The 16,859-nt window shown below is 41.1% G+C and overlaps 1 protein-coding gene across 1 annotated transcript; it reads right to left on the reverse strand.

Moving 5' to 3' along the window:
* Window positions 1–239: 239 nt before the first annotated feature.
* On the reverse strand, window positions 240–16,500 carry pdgfbb (platelet-derived growth factor beta polypeptide b). Its single transcript, XM_034144213.1, has 8 exons — window positions 15,848–16,500; window positions 8,501–8,597; window positions 7,470–7,526; window positions 5,479–5,672; window positions 4,905–5,087; window positions 2,985–3,774; window positions 1,945–2,099; window positions 240–1,639 (listed from the first exon to the last, which is right to left on the reverse strand). The coding sequence occupies exons 1-7, from the start codon at window positions 15,911–15,913 to the stop codon at window positions 1,963–1,965; spliced, it is 1,524 nt and encodes a 507-aa protein (XP_034000104.1). The 5' UTR covers window positions 15,914–16,500; the 3' UTR covers window positions 240–1,639; window positions 1,945–1,962.
* Between the last annotated feature and the right edge of the window lie 359 nt (window positions 16,501–16,859).

Consider the following 16,859-nt stretch of genomic DNA (forward strand, 5'->3'; position numbering starts at 1 on the left):
TGGCGCTACGGCTATTGGGCCAACTCTCCACCTATCAGGGGAATGTGGGGTTGGGCCACGGCCGGCCATTGCCGTACGAAAGCGCTGGAGACGCTGTAGTACATATGCCAGGCCAGTAGATGGTGCTGTTCTCACAGAATCAGCCCTTGCAAAAACAGAGCTAACATTTTTCAAATTGAGCGAAATGAGGCATGGCTAAAATGCATGATCTGTTTGGTATTTTGAAAAAGAAAAAGTATAAATATGCCTTATATAGGTATGGTCCTACACTATATTATTCAAATATAGCATGACAGGTCCACTTTAAGATGTTTGGCATCGCCAGAGAGTTTCTACTGGTTGTTACTAATGGAATTAGAAAGGAGACACAAATAATATCTACATTGGCAATGTTTGGCTTTTTGCTTTCCAAATAAGGGACTTTTCATTTACTTGTGTTGACTCTTTTAGTTTTCTGTAATTGAAATGTCAAAAATGATGTGATTTCGATTATTTAAACAAATACAGGGCGGGCGCTTGAAGGGAAATGTTTCGTAGGTAGGTGTTTCTTTACCCTTTTGAGAGATTTAAAGGAATGTGATTGGGAAAGTAACAAGTCTTTATCGAATAGAGGAACAAATACATGTTTCGAGATGCACTAAAGCAAACACTGAAATAGAAGTTAAACCCTGCATGATCCTGTTAGAACCACCTAGTCATCACAAAGCATAGTAACATATCTCATATTGTCTTGCAGTATTTAAAGTATAAAAAAAGTTAATCCACAGTAATGGCAGAGATAAATAAATAAGAAACATAGCACAGCGTCAGGTCACAGGCGTAACGCTACCCCTCGTGTTCAGATAGCACCTTTTTCTTCACCTGGGATGAGATTTAAAAAATGCAACATTTGATGTTTTTGTCCTCTAATCGCTTCAGTGTAATTCCAGTGTGTTAAACATAATTAAATATGGTTAGACGAGAGAGACCATCGCTGTTTTACGGAGCGAAAAAATGATATCATGCTTCTGACGGTACATTTACACAGCTCTCTGTTCCCATGATCTATCAAAAAGGAAATACTGCTCATTTTAGTCACTTGTTTTTACGATCTATTGATGATTGTCTCTCAATGACACAAAAGTCCATTTATATGTCCATTCTTCCACCAAATGCACATTGTTGTCCGTCCTGGTTGTGTTATCAAAAAGAAGTCTTTCAGCAACACACTTTGTCATTTGAACCCCGTAGCGACTGTGTCAACATGTAAGTGCAGCTTCTCTCGGTTGATATCAAAACACGGTTTTCAGAAGAGTTTCGAGATTGCACTTTTGTCCTCAGCTCTACAGCGATGCAGTTTCAGTCCCCCACTTGTTCTCAGTCTTCGGGTGCCGTGTGTTACTTCCTACCAGCGACTGTCATCGTAGAGGCAAGCCGCCAAGTCTTTAGCCGTCTCCACCTTTTTTATTTATATTCCTTTTTCTTCTCACCCTCGTCTGACTCCACACACGTGTCGTTACAGGTTCACCAGACAGTCATTAGTAGTGTTACGGAGGAGCAGGACGAGCAGGTTACTGACAAGTGAATAAATACTTATATGAAGGAAGTCACTGCGCTTCACCTCTGGATCCACGAAATACACCAAGTTCACCTTGTGTCCCTAGAGAAGAAATAGTAAACATACTTTTAACAGGAAATAGAAATATCTTTGGATCATCATTACATTTGCAAACTTTTTTCTTGTTTTCAAGATTCAAAGGTTTTATTGTCATATGCTCAAAGCTACAGTGTAGAAATGGCAATGGAAATCTTATGACTTGAGCTCCTCCAACAATGCAACATATATAATAAAATACAAAATAAAAAGTAGTGCAAAAAGTCTATATTCATGTAAATAGAATACGATATGTACAAGAACAGAATAAGAAATAAAATAATGTTCATTTGAATGTTCGGTGAACTCACCTGGCTTTATTCCTAGCTCTACATTAGCATAGCCCTCATAGCTTTCTTGCTGATTCTTTTGCGATTCTTCCTCATCCGTTTCCGTGGACGGGCGGGGGGTCTGGGGCCCGTTGGAGCCGATGGAGACCTTGTGGTAGTCGTAGATGTTGTTGTTGCTGTGAAAATAGCATTAGCATAGCATTTTTAAAACACAACAAATATACGTTTTTCTCTTTTGGATCTCTTTTATTGGGAAAGTTCTCGTAATAAAAACTGTTACCGAAACAACAGAGAAACCATTTAGTTATCTTTAAGTACTTCATTTTACTCTATAGGCGCGTTCACACCAAGTACTTTGCCGTATTTAGTGCCGGCACTCAGTGCCCCGGCAGTTATTACACCAGGGCATTTAGTACAGATCGCGTTCACACCGGAGTACTTTTCCCTGAGGGAAGATTACGCAAATGAGCCGCTGACGTCACTTCGTCTTCTTCTGCTTTGGGTTTACTGGCAGGCAGCAAACAACTTCACGGCGTATACTGCCACCCGGAGTCCCCGGCCGGAAGTCCCCGGAGTTGGGGACTGGCTTCAGTAGAAGCTGCTGGGACTCCCAGCAGCTTCTACTGAAGCCTTCCGAGTAAATCGCCAGAACACCGACACCTCCTCATCTCCACCGCTCCCATGTTTTATTTTGTGTTGCCATAAGTTAGTCTCTCTGCGTTTGTGCACTGGGCGAATGCTAATGCTAATAATGCTAATGCCAGGATAATAAAATGGCGGCTCTACAAAACATAGAGAGTACAGAGTTGTACGGGGCGTGGTTTGCAATTCGCCCAGCCAATCAGAACTGGGGCACTTTTCTCCCCCAGGAAAGTACCATCTCTCAGCAGGCACTAAAAATGGGGGTAAAAGTTCCCGAAATTAAGTGCTCTTTTTGGTGTGAACGCGTGAAGGGGTACTAACGGAACTAAACGCGAAAAGTACGGTGAAAAGTACTCCGGTGTGAACGCGGCTATTAAGTTGTTTTTTTTGACCCCCCAGTATTCAATACCATCTCTCACCTGGTTTCTGTGTTGTTGTATGCAGGTGATGATGATGATGCTTGCCATGCAGGTGATGCTGCAGATCCTTTTCTTTCTGCCTCTCCTCCTCTTCACGTTTCACCTGCTGCTGCCTCAGAATCTCCTTCTCCTGGTCCAGCCTCTTGTGGAGAAGCAGCAGCTCCTTCCTCTCCTGCTGCAGTCTCTCCTCCTCACTCTGTAATATCTGCACCTCCTCAGGAGTGTCATTGTCTCTCCGTCTCGCCAGTTCTCGAGGATCTGGATTCGGCTCTTTGGTCGGTCTGAACCGGGTCCAAACTCTCTCGTTAGGCACCTCAGTGGGACTGAATTTGGCTTCTTGATTGTGAGTAACGGCGTGAGAGGAACCACCCGTCTGGGTCTTGGACAGAGGGTCGTCTCGCCGTAATGGATTCCTGTTTTCCTGATTCCCTTCTGTACTGTTTCGCAGCAACCCCTCCCCACCTTCTACCAACTCGTTCTTCTCCTCAACACCAACATTATCCATTGTCTTGTTGCCATCTGAGACCCCAGCGTTCTTCCTCTCCATGTTCTCCGTCTGGTCTTTGGTCCCATGCAGCCTGGTGGAGTTATGTGTCCAGTGTGGAGCAAAAAGCAGAGCCTCTCCAGAGCGAGGTGCCTCCTCCCCAGCCAGGCTGTACCCCTCCCCAGGCTCGGTGAAGGTGTCTCCCCTGGGGCTCCAGTGCTGCTCCAGCAGGTCCTCCAGGTGGGCCCTCTGGGTCTGCTTCAGCTCATCCCACTGATGGAGGTCATCTTTGGAGTGCACCTTGACCTTGGACAATGAAAGGAAACACAATTCAATTCAAATGTTCCAGTTTGGTCCATTGATGCCCAACCAAAATCCTATACTATCTTATCTAAATGCATTAAAATGACTAGTCACATAAAAGGGTGTTAATGAGTAGAATGTATTTGTTATGTAAAATATCTGAAGTCCAAAACTACACTTTAAAATCAAACCAACCAAAGGAGGGTATGTTTTTGGTTGTCATAATAAGATTGCTAAAAAACTACTGGCTTGTTTTTCATTCAACTTAAAGGTAGGGTAGGTAAGTTTGAGAAACCGGCTCGAGATCGCTAGAATTTGAAAATACACAACCGGAGAAAATCTGCCACTTCCTTACAGAGCCCCTCCTCCAACACACACGAACGCGCACATGACCAATGAGGGCACGAGATAATTTTGTGCACAGATGGCAGGCTGACAGGCAGGTAGGCCATCCAGTTATTTTAGCTGGGCCGGTCGTGCTTTTTACAGTATTACAGCTTCCACAGATGACATTCTTTTATGGATTTTTTGTCAAAGCACTTAAGATATTCATTGCTATCGGGATGTTAAGAGCATTCCATGGAATATAACAAAAAGTGTATCTCGAGCCGGTTTCTCAAACTTACCTAGCCCACCTTTAATGTAAAAAAAAACATTACATTCGGGAGCGGATCAATATCAAAGAGCTGATTCACAAATATTTGTCACTTTCGTGGAAATAGGGGGAAACTGCATTTGGCATTTCCAATTGCTAGATACTACATGTAACAACAATCTAGAGATGAAAACCATAGGAACTCAACTCTTCTGTTTGGTTTGCAATAGAAAAGGTTATCCACAAAGGAACAATTACTTTTATTGTGAGGGTCCAAGAAGTATTGAGCAATAGTTACGATGTCTACAAGCAGGTTTTAAGATCATAAGTTGGTCCATGCATACATTTGTATACATTCTTTGTCCAGATTACTTATAAAAGTGCTTAGAGTTGCAGTTGTGTATTGAGGTTTGTTGGATACTCTGAGCAGAAGAAGGCTCTTTTCTTGTGGTCACACCCTTATGACTTTGTGTACAACTACAGCCTAATATTCAGTCATGATCTAAAGCAGTACATCCAGTACACAAATGCAATGTACCTGTCCGTGTCCTTGGCTGAGTGTCTGGTTTTGGTGCTGGTGGTTGTGTTGTCTGCGAGAGGATTTTTTCTTTGGCGGAGGGAGACGTGGAGCCTGCTGACATCGGCACTCTACGTGATCCACCACCGACACCACGGCTTTAGCGTAAGTTGGCCTTTTGTTGACATACTCAATCTTCATGACCTAGAGAGTAAGATAATCAAAAGTTCAAAGTTAACTTTATTGTCAATCTTTCAGTTTGCGTGTACAGACAGAGAGATCGAAATACCCACTCACAATCCCAAATACAAAAACAAACATATATAAAAATATGTATGCAAATATGTATATCCTATATATACACAATCAACAGACACATTTATACATATGCACACATTAAGACCTAAATAAAAGCACAGCAATCAATATATACAAAATAACAGTCAATTCAATATCTTTGAGAATGTACAAATTAGTGCAAAAAAGTGTCGGGTGCCCGATTTGAGTAATAAGATGACAGTCAGAGGGGATAACGGTCTTTCCACCATATTATTGTTTAAATGTTTGGATATTTGTGTCCTGTGTGGTTGTTTACCTGCAGGCGTCTGGTGTGCGTTGCCACGGGGACGCAGTGCATGCTCTTGGTGTTGCAGCAGCCGGAGCAGCGCTGCACCTCCACGCAGGGCGGCCATAACAGGAAGTTGGCGTTGCTGCGGTCCAACATCGCCCTGGTGACCTCCACCACTTCTGTCCGAACTTTACACAGAGCCTGCTGCGCCGGCTGGGCGTCTGAGGGACGAGAGATGAGTGTGAGCGTGGAAGGAATATGAAACAATTGGTTGGCAGCACAGGAACAAACTCATTATGCATTCGTTTTAGGCATGTTGTATCTCTTTGTGGTTGTTTTACATCTCATGTTGTTTTCTGTCTTTCTGTTGTAATTCTGTTGTTTTTTGTCGTCACCTTGCATACATTCTTTGTAATTTCTCCTATTTACTTTTTTTACATCTCATTTTGGATGTTTTTATGCACTTTGTGGTTGCTTTGTATCTCTTTTTTGTCATTTTGCGTATCTTAGTGGTAGTTTTGTGCATTTTTTCAGTCGTTTTTCGGCTTTTTGTGGTCAGGAGAATTTTAAAAAATACACAGGCCAACTTTAAAATAAATCCACACAGCACTTGGGGAGTCCTCTGCACATTTGAATACAATTAATATAATTAAAATGGGCCCACTTTGAAATAAATAAAACATATAGCTGCACCCTGAAAAGAGTTAACTGGTTGAATTATGACTGAAGGTCGTCAGCTGTCTTCCTCTTCCGTGTTTTTCCTCCAATACGTAAAGGCTGCAGCACCTTTGACAACTTCTCTCCACATATCAAACATCCCGGTAAGCCAGCATCGTTTGCTGTGAAAGCAGATAACTCTAACCACGCAGAATTAAACCCTCTGTGTTCCTTTGATACTTTTCTTTTCTTTGATGTATCCATAGTTCGCTCATCGAGCCGGGGGTCAGGTTATTCGCCTGCAAGAAAAGGCGCTGGCGCGGGACCGTAGCAGGATGTGACGCATATTTTAGTTGACCTAATTAAAACCGTTTTTTTTTTTTTTTTATGTGTCACAGTATCACCTCAAAATACAAGATACCAAACATTTTCAACCGTGCAACAAAATATAAATAGTCCTACAAATATTTTAATTTTATTTCCTTCTTATCTTTGTCTAAGCTCAAGGGAGCCAGAGCAGAGGGCTTAAAGAGAGCCGCGGGTTGCCGACCCCTGGTCTAAGTGGTTGCTCTTTGTGTTCACTTTGTATCTCTTTCAGTCACATTCCTTCCATTTTTGACACATGTATATAGTGAGATAAGTAGCTCTCACCATTGAAGCCCAATTGGTTTAATACAAAGTGACTTTTGACTCATGCAGCTCAACTGTCCTGCATTAGCACCGCGGCATCCACTAAAGCCTGTTTCTAGCTGATGCAAAGCAGAAGCAAGCAGTGGGATTATAATATGAAACTCATGCATTCCAAATGAGTAGACATGCTACAGCTTCCTCTTATCAAACAGGAGGACATTTTCCTGCAACTGTTTGACGTACACAGATAACATATGAAACATATTCTACATGATGATTGATGAAGGGTATTAGTATCTCCTCATGCAGGAGGGAAGCCACGCAGACTGAGGTAGACTGGTGTTCAGTTATTCAGACATCTGTTTTATCAAAAAGGTTAATGGGGAGGATTTGACCGTGTCACTAAAGCCAAACTTGTCACATCAATCAACTCCCAGGAAGGGCAGTCCTTTACTAATGAGGATGGAGTACTTTACATGTCATGAGGAAAATCAGGAATCCTCCACATCAGCACTACCACCTTCTAATAAACTATTTATGGGTTTGAATGCACACATATTTAACCTTAAGACCATACCATGAGGTTGTGTTTGTCAAGATCCAAAGAACTTATAGCAGTGAGGATCTTTGGATCTCATAATTTACTATGAATTCACATATTTAGTGCAACAAAAAGGCGTTTTAAATTATATAAGGAAGGTGGGGGGGGGGGGGGGGGGGGCTTATCTTACCGAGGCTCCTTGGTAGTCTGTGGCCTCCGTTCGCTGCAGAAGTCCCGTCCTCCTCATCTGAGACAAAACAATAAACAAGCACAGCCTATGACTTGTGTAAACACAGCAAGTGATTTATGAATGGTGTTTATGGCATGCGGTGCATATTGTGTTCTGAGGCCTTATAGCGCCCTCTGGATGTACGGAGACAAAACGGGAGCTGAAAAACTGGCATGTGGAGGGGAGAGGGAGAAACAAAGAAGTGTGGGGGGGGGGGGGGTTAACGTCACATGTGAGGGTGCTTAAGAACATGTCAAAAGGAGAAATAGAGACTTAGATATAGCTTAAGTATGTATTGCATGGGTGTATTTTTGTGTGTGTTTGTGTGTTTCTAAGACCATATGTTGTGTTCCCCCTGCTCCTTGTGACTCCACTTGTTTGTCAGACTTGGTTTTATTACTGGTGATGTTTACTAGTCACAATTATGGTAGAAAAGTAACAACTTGTTGCCATGTTTATTTGTAGGTTATCATTGCTTTACTGTGCACATTTGATCTTTTATTGAGTGAACACTTGATTACAAGTTTCTGCAATTAGAATATAATCTCAAAATATGAGCGCCTGCATTTATGATACAATCACAAATCAGCATATTGTGTTTGTTCACTGGCCTTCATTTATTACCTTGTGTATTCATCAGCTTTATTTAAAGAGACTCTAGGTCAATTCATAAAAGACATACAACACTCAAATATAAATAAAAAAAGGCAGTTATACCAATGTTTCCACAGAGGTGACTGTACTGAGACACGGATTTGAAGTTAGTTATGAGAAACATTCAGTCGACAGATGAATTTGTACATTAGATTTCTCAAGAGAGCATGGAACGCGTTGACTCGTGCATTACAAAACATTTCACTTGCAACTGTATTGACACTGCTGTTTTTATTTGATTTCAAAGCACTTTTGAAAGGATACTCACTAGGCCAAAGGTTAAACACCATTCTCACACACCCATATTGTATGAAATATCAGAAGTTGCTGGTCTTTACCTACGGAGTCAGAGAGCAGCAGCAGCTGGAGGTCCTCTATGGAGGAGATGGGGCTGTTTCTAACCAGCTCCACCAGGGCTGCAGGCAGAGGATCCCCCTGAAACACACCAGAAGGAAATCAAACATATTACTCTGGAACATGGGTCTGGGAAATAGAGACACAACCATTGAGTTTGTCAGCCGTGCATGAGACAATAAGAACATCTATTTGAGTATTTCCCACCCGGAATTCATCCTGCATCAAACATCACAGAGTTCTCCAAACAATTCCTCTGAGGAAAGGGAAGAGCACCGCAGCACGTCTGCAATGGGGTCTCAGTGTGTGTGTGTGTGTGTGTGTGTGTGTGTGTGTGTGTGTGTGTGTGTGTGTGTGTGTGTGTGTGTGTGTGTGTGTGTGTGTGTGTGTGTGTGGTGTGTGTGTGTGTGTGTGTGTGTGTGTGTGTGTGTGTGTGTGTGTGTGTGTGGGGTGTAGGCTTGACTTGAGGAACTAGAGGTGATCAAAATGAAAATAAAATTGCATTTGTTCTATAAGAAACCCAAACCCCGCTGTGCAAATTGACTTTTGATACAAACATAACAACTATTATTGTTAGTTTATTTCAACAGTGGGATCTTTACTGACATATTTTTGGTCGTAGGACAAAACTTCCCAAAAGTCTCGTAAACTGACATTAACCACAGAATTTATTCCAGGCATCTGACAAAGAACATGTTTAAAAAAACTTCTGTAAAATGCTTTTATTTATTTTTATTTACTTTACTATTATTAATAAAATTTTTATAATTATCTTATTTATTTCCTTATTTTTACTTGTAACAATTTTTTTTTACTTTATTTTATTTCATATTCTGTTTTACCATTGTATTATTTGTCATTTGAATGGAAAAGTCCTATGTCACAGGATATGTCTTGATTTGTAAAAAAAAAAACAGTTAATTTTCTTTTTTTAAAACCTCTGACTTTGAGACAAGCTAGCCGGAAGATGTAAAATGCTGATTCATGAGTCATTCCTGCTAAACTATGGAGTTTTTATAACATGGAAGCTATAAACAATATGAGGCTGTGTCACAACAGGAAACTTAATAGTAGGGAAATTAATGTCAAGTTGTCTTTGTTGTAAATAACACCAGGATAAGATAACACTTAGTGCTTAAACAACACACCAAATTATCCAATACCACCACACCAAGCAACAACAGCTCTACATGGTGACTCTATGGAGTGGGTGTGGGTTTAACCCCCCCAGTCATTAATGGGCAGGAGGGGGGTATTAACCAAAGCGGACACACAATGGTCACTAAGAGCAGGGTGAATGACTATTGGCGTTGTGTCTTCTCATCTGCTAACATTTAGGGGTCAAAGGAGCCAGGAAGGAGTCAGGAAGTGGGGGAAGGAGTGATATGGAGAAGAGGAGATGGAGAAGGGAGGTGCATCTGAAGAAGAAAACTGGGATAATAGATGAATAAAAGACGGGTTAAAATGGACAAGGATCAGACATGGGTCGAGAAACTTCCTCACGTTGCTTTAAATGCTGTGGACGTGCTTCATTTGCTGCCGCATGGTGACAAGGAACCAATGAAGATGGACTCAAAGCAGCCAATGTGGACAGACTATAGGACCAACAGATACAATATGAACTCATATCTGATCTCTAATCTTTCCCTGCTTGATGCTGTGTAATAGCATTTGTATTTCTTTGTGTTTAAAGCCTCTTTCATACTCATCATTGGACATTATATGTTAGATTAAACTGGCCTTCTCCCACTATAAGACAGTTTAGATTTCAAAGGATCCACTTTCTCGCTTCCTTAAAACTGTAGGACTCAACTTCTCTAAGGAGACACTCTGCCTAAGTGTTCTTCTTTATTACTAGCATCAGGAAAACAAGCTTTTATGTTTAAGGCTACCTCTGACTGGAATAATTGACCTTCTAAAATGTTATCTTAGACATCCTCTGGTATGTTAAGCTAATGTCATCTCCTATTTTAGGACAAATTTGCATGTTTAAAATTACATTAATGAACATCTGTCTTTGGCTACTACTACTGGCTTTAAATTGTATTTCAAAAAGTTCAAAAAGAAGATGTCATCAGATTAGTGGTATAGAAAATAGGGATAACTAGCATGATTTTAATCTTATAACAACATTGTCTTTTGTTTTTTCTGTGTGTTTAAGTAGTCAAATATGTGGTGTGTTTGTCCATTGATACTTTAGTGTTTCTTTAATAGTTTATTTTCTGTGTAGGACCCCGTCAAGAACAAGATTACCCATCTCAAGGGGCTTATTCTAAATACAAAAATGTGCCTTAAAATGTCTTAGGATCAAAATACATCAGCAATTTAGAACCATACAACATGTAAAGGACTACACATCGTAAATTAAATGTAACAGTGTAGGTCCGGTCCGGTACAGTGTGTAGGACTGTAGAGTATAATGAATCCCTACGGGAAGCAGGCTTTAGCCAAAGGAAGCAGCCATCCATGCATGGACATGTATTCTCATCCTGCCTCTACTGCACGCCGCTGACTTTCCCCCATTGTTAACGGGCTTTTCAGAGCGTTGAATAATACACGGGGAAATGCCTGCTGTATTACGCTCACATGTCTGAGCTGTCCGTCCCCTCAGGAGTCATCACCGTGATTTCTTCCCCTCGCCAAACGGAGCAAAAGCCGCCTGCTCGGCTAATTGTGTCTGATGTTAATTATAGGATGTGTGCCTTTGTTCACGGTGGTGCCTGCTGCCATGACGATTTGTGTCTAAGCAGGAAATACTAAATAAACACTTTGGGTTCTGATAAACAAAACAGATGTAAACACATTCAAAAATCCACAGACAGAATGCGTAAACACACATCAAGAAAGCTCAAATAATAGTATCAAGATAGTAAAATAGTAGGTTGTGGAGGAATGTCATAGGACCTGTACTTAGGTAAACAAGAGCGTAAACGAATGATAGGGTTTATCGAGGCATCAAACCAGGGCTGATTATAACTAATGATTGTTGTCCATTTTGATTATTTTCTGTATTGATCTGGTAATCGTTTGGTCTAATAAAATGCCAGAAAATAGTGAAAAATGTACATCCTGATTTCTCAACCTGATGTCTTTTTTTGTCAGTCCAAAACTTTAAGATTTTCACTTAAATAGAATTTAAGACAGAAAAAAGTGGAAAAATCTCTATATTTGAGAGGCTGAACACAGCCCTACCATTTTTGCATTAAAAAGTACATGAATCGATAATATGTGATTATTTGTTTTGCTTTTACCCAATATTGCACTTATAGCAATGTGGGTATTGGGCTTGTCCATGTTATGATGTTGCTAAACTTCGATAAATTGTGGAGTCCTACTGTCAATCAGTTAAAAAGCACAGAAAACTTCTTATAAAGTGTGTAATAAAACCAAACGTCTCCCTTCATTGTCGTACAATATCGCTCTTCTTTTAAAATCATGACAAATCCTATTGTCTCGTACACTTTTTGTCATTTTACATTGTCCAAAAGATCCCATTTTTGGACGTAATCCAGCCCTTATCACCTAAAGCAAGCTCCCGTCCCCTGGAGGTGTGTTGGACGTTTTGAGGACTGCCAGGTCCCGGCTGCAGTGGGCAGGAGGAGGAGAGGAGCGTCTAATGGCTCATAATTAGGGGGTAGAGTTTGCTGCAGCACACGTGTGGAGTTTCACGTGTGCTCGTTGAAACTGCGCCTACACGTGCGCAAAACTGGAATGTCTGAATAAATGTGACTTTAATTAATTCCTTTGTCATGATTTACGCTCTGGAAAGGCGCCTAATGCAATTAAGGATAATGATGAGTTTGTGCTGTAAATTAAATGTCTGGATTCCTCTTTGGTGGTCCACACTTGAATCTATACGTGTATATACAGTTGAATGTTCTTATTATAATGTTCTTTTTATAGCGTTTGTGATTGAAGCTTGCATACTGACTCCAGTAAGACTTGGGGAATTCCTGGTTTTGTACCTCAAAGGCTAACTTTCTCCCTTCAAAACGCCTGGCCTGTCAAATGTGAGCTTTCTTTTTACATGTGGTGCCTAGAGAGGCTATAAAATGCAAAGACAAGCTGATGACAGGGATCTCAAGTCATCCATCATAGCTGTGTTCCACCAGAAATCCACCTTTATGTTAAGCATTCATGGCTACGGTAAATGCATACACTTAATTGTATAGGTGGGGTAAATGAAAGGGGGGATAAGCGCACGTTAAGACGGCACACTGCAAAAAACTGTTTATATTTTTCCATTAATTAAAAGCTTCTATTGGCAGAAGACCTTGTTGCAAATGTCCCAATACCATGCTACTCACAAAGGGTTGTGCCCTCTTTCTGACTTGTTTAAAGGTCTACTTCCTATGACTGACTTTTTAACTGTGTGTTTTGACCCCATTTCGTTTCACAAGTGGCTGACACTGGTGGTTCATTGTGAAGATTGACTTCCTGGGTCGGAAACAGAGAAGAAATACAAAAAATAATCTGATCAAATGTGCATCTGGACCTACTTCTATAGCCTTCATTTAGGCAAAAGAGGCAAACATGTTTGAAATGTCATTTATCTTGAAGACTCACTTGACCTAGACGGGGCCCTGAGTTAAGATTTGTCTTCCTGTTTGACCTCAGGAGACGGTCAGACTTCACCCATCGATCATGCGTGCATATTTCACCGTAGCATGTTCATTACTCTGACAGATGTGTGCAGAAGTGGTTCACTGGAGGTGGAAACTTAAGTAAACAGGGCATCATCAATGTCTTCATTCATGGTAACATCCATGCCACAAAACACTTAAACTACTGATACTTAAATGGAGACAACACCATTTTCAGGTAAGATTGTCATTGCGTTCTGCACTTAAATATCAATAATTGAAGTGTTTTAGACCCTCAACATCTGGCAAGACAGGTGATTTACATTGTGTTGATGCATGACAAATATTTCACACCACAACCAGATCCTGTGTCATCTTGGCTCCAAGACATATTTCACCCTGAGTGTCAAAAACAATCTCTCACAACTGTGGTATCTCATGGTCGTCCACTGTGACTAACATGTGGTCTCTGCAGCATCACATCACAGTAAGATGCTGCTCACTTTAAAGGTCCTCTATTATACTGTTTTTCATCAATATGTTATAGGTCTCAGATATATACAAAACATGTCTCTGAAGTGTTTGGCTCCAAACACCAAACAGATCATTGCAGCATCCCATAATCCCCTCTGTTTCAGCCCTGTTTCAAAAGTGCTGATTCTCTGTCTGTTACTTTAGATGAAAATAAGGAGCCCCTCCCCACGCCCCTCTGAGAGATATTTGGTTAAAAATAACACATTAGGCGCTTTCACACCGCAGTACTTTTCCCACAAAGGTTCATCAGAACTTAGTTCATGAGAACTCTTTAGTTCTCATGAACTAAGTACAGATCGCGTTCACACCGGAATAAGTCCCTGGGGGAGGATTATGCAAATTAGCCGCTGACGTCACTTCTTCTTCTTCTGCTTTGGGTTTACTGGCAGGCCGCAAACAACTTCACGGCGTATACTGCCACCCGAAGTCCCCGGCCGGAAGTCCCCTGGAGCCTTCCGAGTAAATCGCCAGAACGCCGACACCTCCTCATCTCCACCGCTCCCATGTTTTCTTTTGTGTTGCCATAAGTTAGTCTCTCTGCGTTTGTGCGCTGGGCTAATGCTAATGCTAATAATGCTAATGCAAGGATAATAAAATGGCGGCTTCACAAAACTTTTTGGGAGTTTTACGGGGCGTGGTTTGCATTCCGCCCAGCCAATCAGACATAGGAACCTTTTTCTCCCACGGAAGTACCTGCTCTCTAGCAGGGACGGAAAAGGGGGTAAAAAGGTTCTCATGAACTAATTTTAGTTCCGGATTTTTTTGGTGTGAACGCGACATTTCGGAACTATATCGGAACTAAAGTGGGAAAAGTACTGTAGGAGGAGATTCAGGTGATAAGGGGGGGGGGGGGGGGGTACCTTGGTTGGTGATTGGCTAATGGTTACAAAAGCCAAAAAATCGTTATGACATCATAAAGTGGCCAAAATCTGATCAGCTCATTTTCAGACAGGTTTTTATATAAATGGATCAGGACAAAAAGAGAGAGAAACTTTTTTCCTGAAACTTTCAGAATCTCTTTACACAGAGGGGACACGTGTTTATGTAGAAAAGACATGAAAAAGTGGATTTTGCATAATAGGTGACCTTTAAGAACTCACTCAACATCTGGAGCAGCATCCACTTTACCCCGTGGAGCATCCAGCTGCTAAAGAGCTTCTCATGGCAGCCAGCCTCTGTTTCCTGGATCATCACCCCCTCCTCCCCATGCATGTGTGTGTGCCCCTGGGCCTCCATTCATTCATTATACCAGTTAATGGGAGGAATAACAGTTATTTTCTGCAGGGAGGATCCCGACCAACGCACAAGCAATACGGGAAAGACAGGTTGTATTATAAGACTAAAGCAGGTGCACTAAATTAAAAATAAAACTTGATTTGAATATATTGTTCCTTGTAGTCTTGATGATGTTACTCATAATTTAGCTCAATAAGAGAAATACAATAGAATAGAATAGAAGTGATACAAGTGAAAACCCTTCATTTAAAGTCATTTGTACGCATTTTGTGAACAACTAGCTACTGCAAGGCTAAGTTTGTTTTAGCAAGCATACTTTAAAGCTAGGCTATTTCCTGTCGTAGCTTGTGCTGCATTTTCATTGTTTGAATCTAACAAACATTTACTCAAGTAATTGTAGTTTATTACTGTTACTTTATACTTCTACTACAACGATACAAAGAGAAATATGGTATTTTTTACTTAACTACATTCATTTTACAGATAACGTTAGTAACTTTACAAATGAAGATTTCTGCACTAAAAAAGTTATACGAATATTGTGTTTTGTTATAAAATAAACTAGCTTGGTCGATTAATCAACTAGCCGATGTTTTTTTAGAATGTTCTGTATTTAGTAGACTACGTTTATTGAGTACATTTAGCTGATTACACTTACTTTTACTCAAGTCAACTTTCAAATGCATGACTTTTACCTGTAACAGAGTATTTTAACAATGTGGTATTAGCACTTTAACTTAAAAGAAGTATATAAATACTTCCCTCACTGCTCAATTCTCAATAAAATATGTTTTACTTTGATCTTTAAATGTTATGATAAAAAACACTACTCTCTTTTGCTAGCTTTTAAGGGTCGTTTCATTTCTTTGAGTTTTAATTGTTATTTTATTCTATGTTGCACCTACGGGACCAGCACAAAGGATATGTTGAAAATCTTGAATCATCTCTAAAACATCGACAGTTTTGACGCAAACTCACCTCGGCTGCGCCAAACCGCAGACACGTCGCCAGCAGCGCGAGCAGCAGCTGTACCCACGAGCTCATCTTGCTGCCCAGCCTCGAGCCACTTTGACGGACCGGGCATTTATGGAAGCGCGAGGGACCCCTCAGCACTGCGCGCGGAGGGACAGCGGCTCGCCCTGCGGAACCGCGTGCGCGTAAACGGTCCGTCCGCACCACTGTTGTCTCTTCAGAAGAAAATATCCGAAGAAGAAGATGAAAGAAGACGAAGAAGCTCCAAAGTACTGATGAATAATAACCTTCCAATTTTTAGTCAAAGTGTTCTTCAGTCTTTTTCTTTTAGTCCACCTTGCACACAAGTCGCAGCTAATTTACTCAAACATTTCCAAGTCACAAACTTCGCCTAGAAAGCAGTCCTTAAGAAAGTATCAATTAATCCAAGGATGCCCAGTTTAAAAAAAATACAATATATCCAACTGACGTCTTTCTTTCCAAAAGTGAGGGTCTTTTTTTAACCGTGATGTGTCCAAAAGTGCAGATCAGAATTGTCAGCACGGTAGTTTGCGGTGCTCTTCTTCCAAGAAGTCTTATCAATAAGAAACGCAGTGTGTGTCTCGGAGCGCCTCAGCCTGCTGGAGCCGCCTGATTACGCAGCGCTGTGGTGGAGCTGAGGGGAAGAGCAGCTCTCCAAGAGTCTCTCTCCCGCCCCCTGTCTGAAGAATGGTCCTCTGCACATAAAGCAGCGACATCAGTCCACAACGAGCTCTTCACACACAGCAGCCACTCTGAGCTCTATTTCCTCTGTCGTGAATCATTTATGCAGATATTCCTGAGGCTGGGCCAATCAGTGGGTTTGTCTGATCTGAAGTCTGTGTCCACCACATGATCTGGTTTTAAATGATAGTATTATTAACTCTGAGGGTTTAAATATATCAACATAGTGTTAGTAGGCTTATGTATGCAGTGGTTGTAAAGTAATGCGGGGTACATTAGGTACTTGATTGTTTTAATTCATTAAACTTTATCTTTG

Source organism: Trematomus bernacchii, unplaced genomic scaffold, assembly GCF_902827165.1.
Source record: "Trematomus bernacchii unplaced genomic scaffold, fTreBer1.1, whole genome shotgun sequence".
NCBI classification, from domain to species: Eukaryota; Metazoa; Chordata; class Actinopteri; order Perciformes; family Nototheniidae; genus Trematomus; species Trematomus bernacchii.

Coding starts and splice junctions, on each gene's coding strand:
- pdgfbb (XM_034144213.1), bottom strand. CDS start 15,913: ATGAGCTCGTGGGTACAGCTGCTGCTCGCGCTGCTGGCGACGTGTCTG. Junction 7,527..8,500: donor GCTGCTCTCTGACTCCGTAG/GTAAAGACCAGC, acceptor GTTTTGTCTCAG/ATGAGGAGGACGGGACTTCT. Junction 3,775..4,904: donor TCAGCCAAGGACACGGACAG/GTACATTGCATT, acceptor TCATTGTCCAAG/GTCAAGGTGCACTCCAAAGA.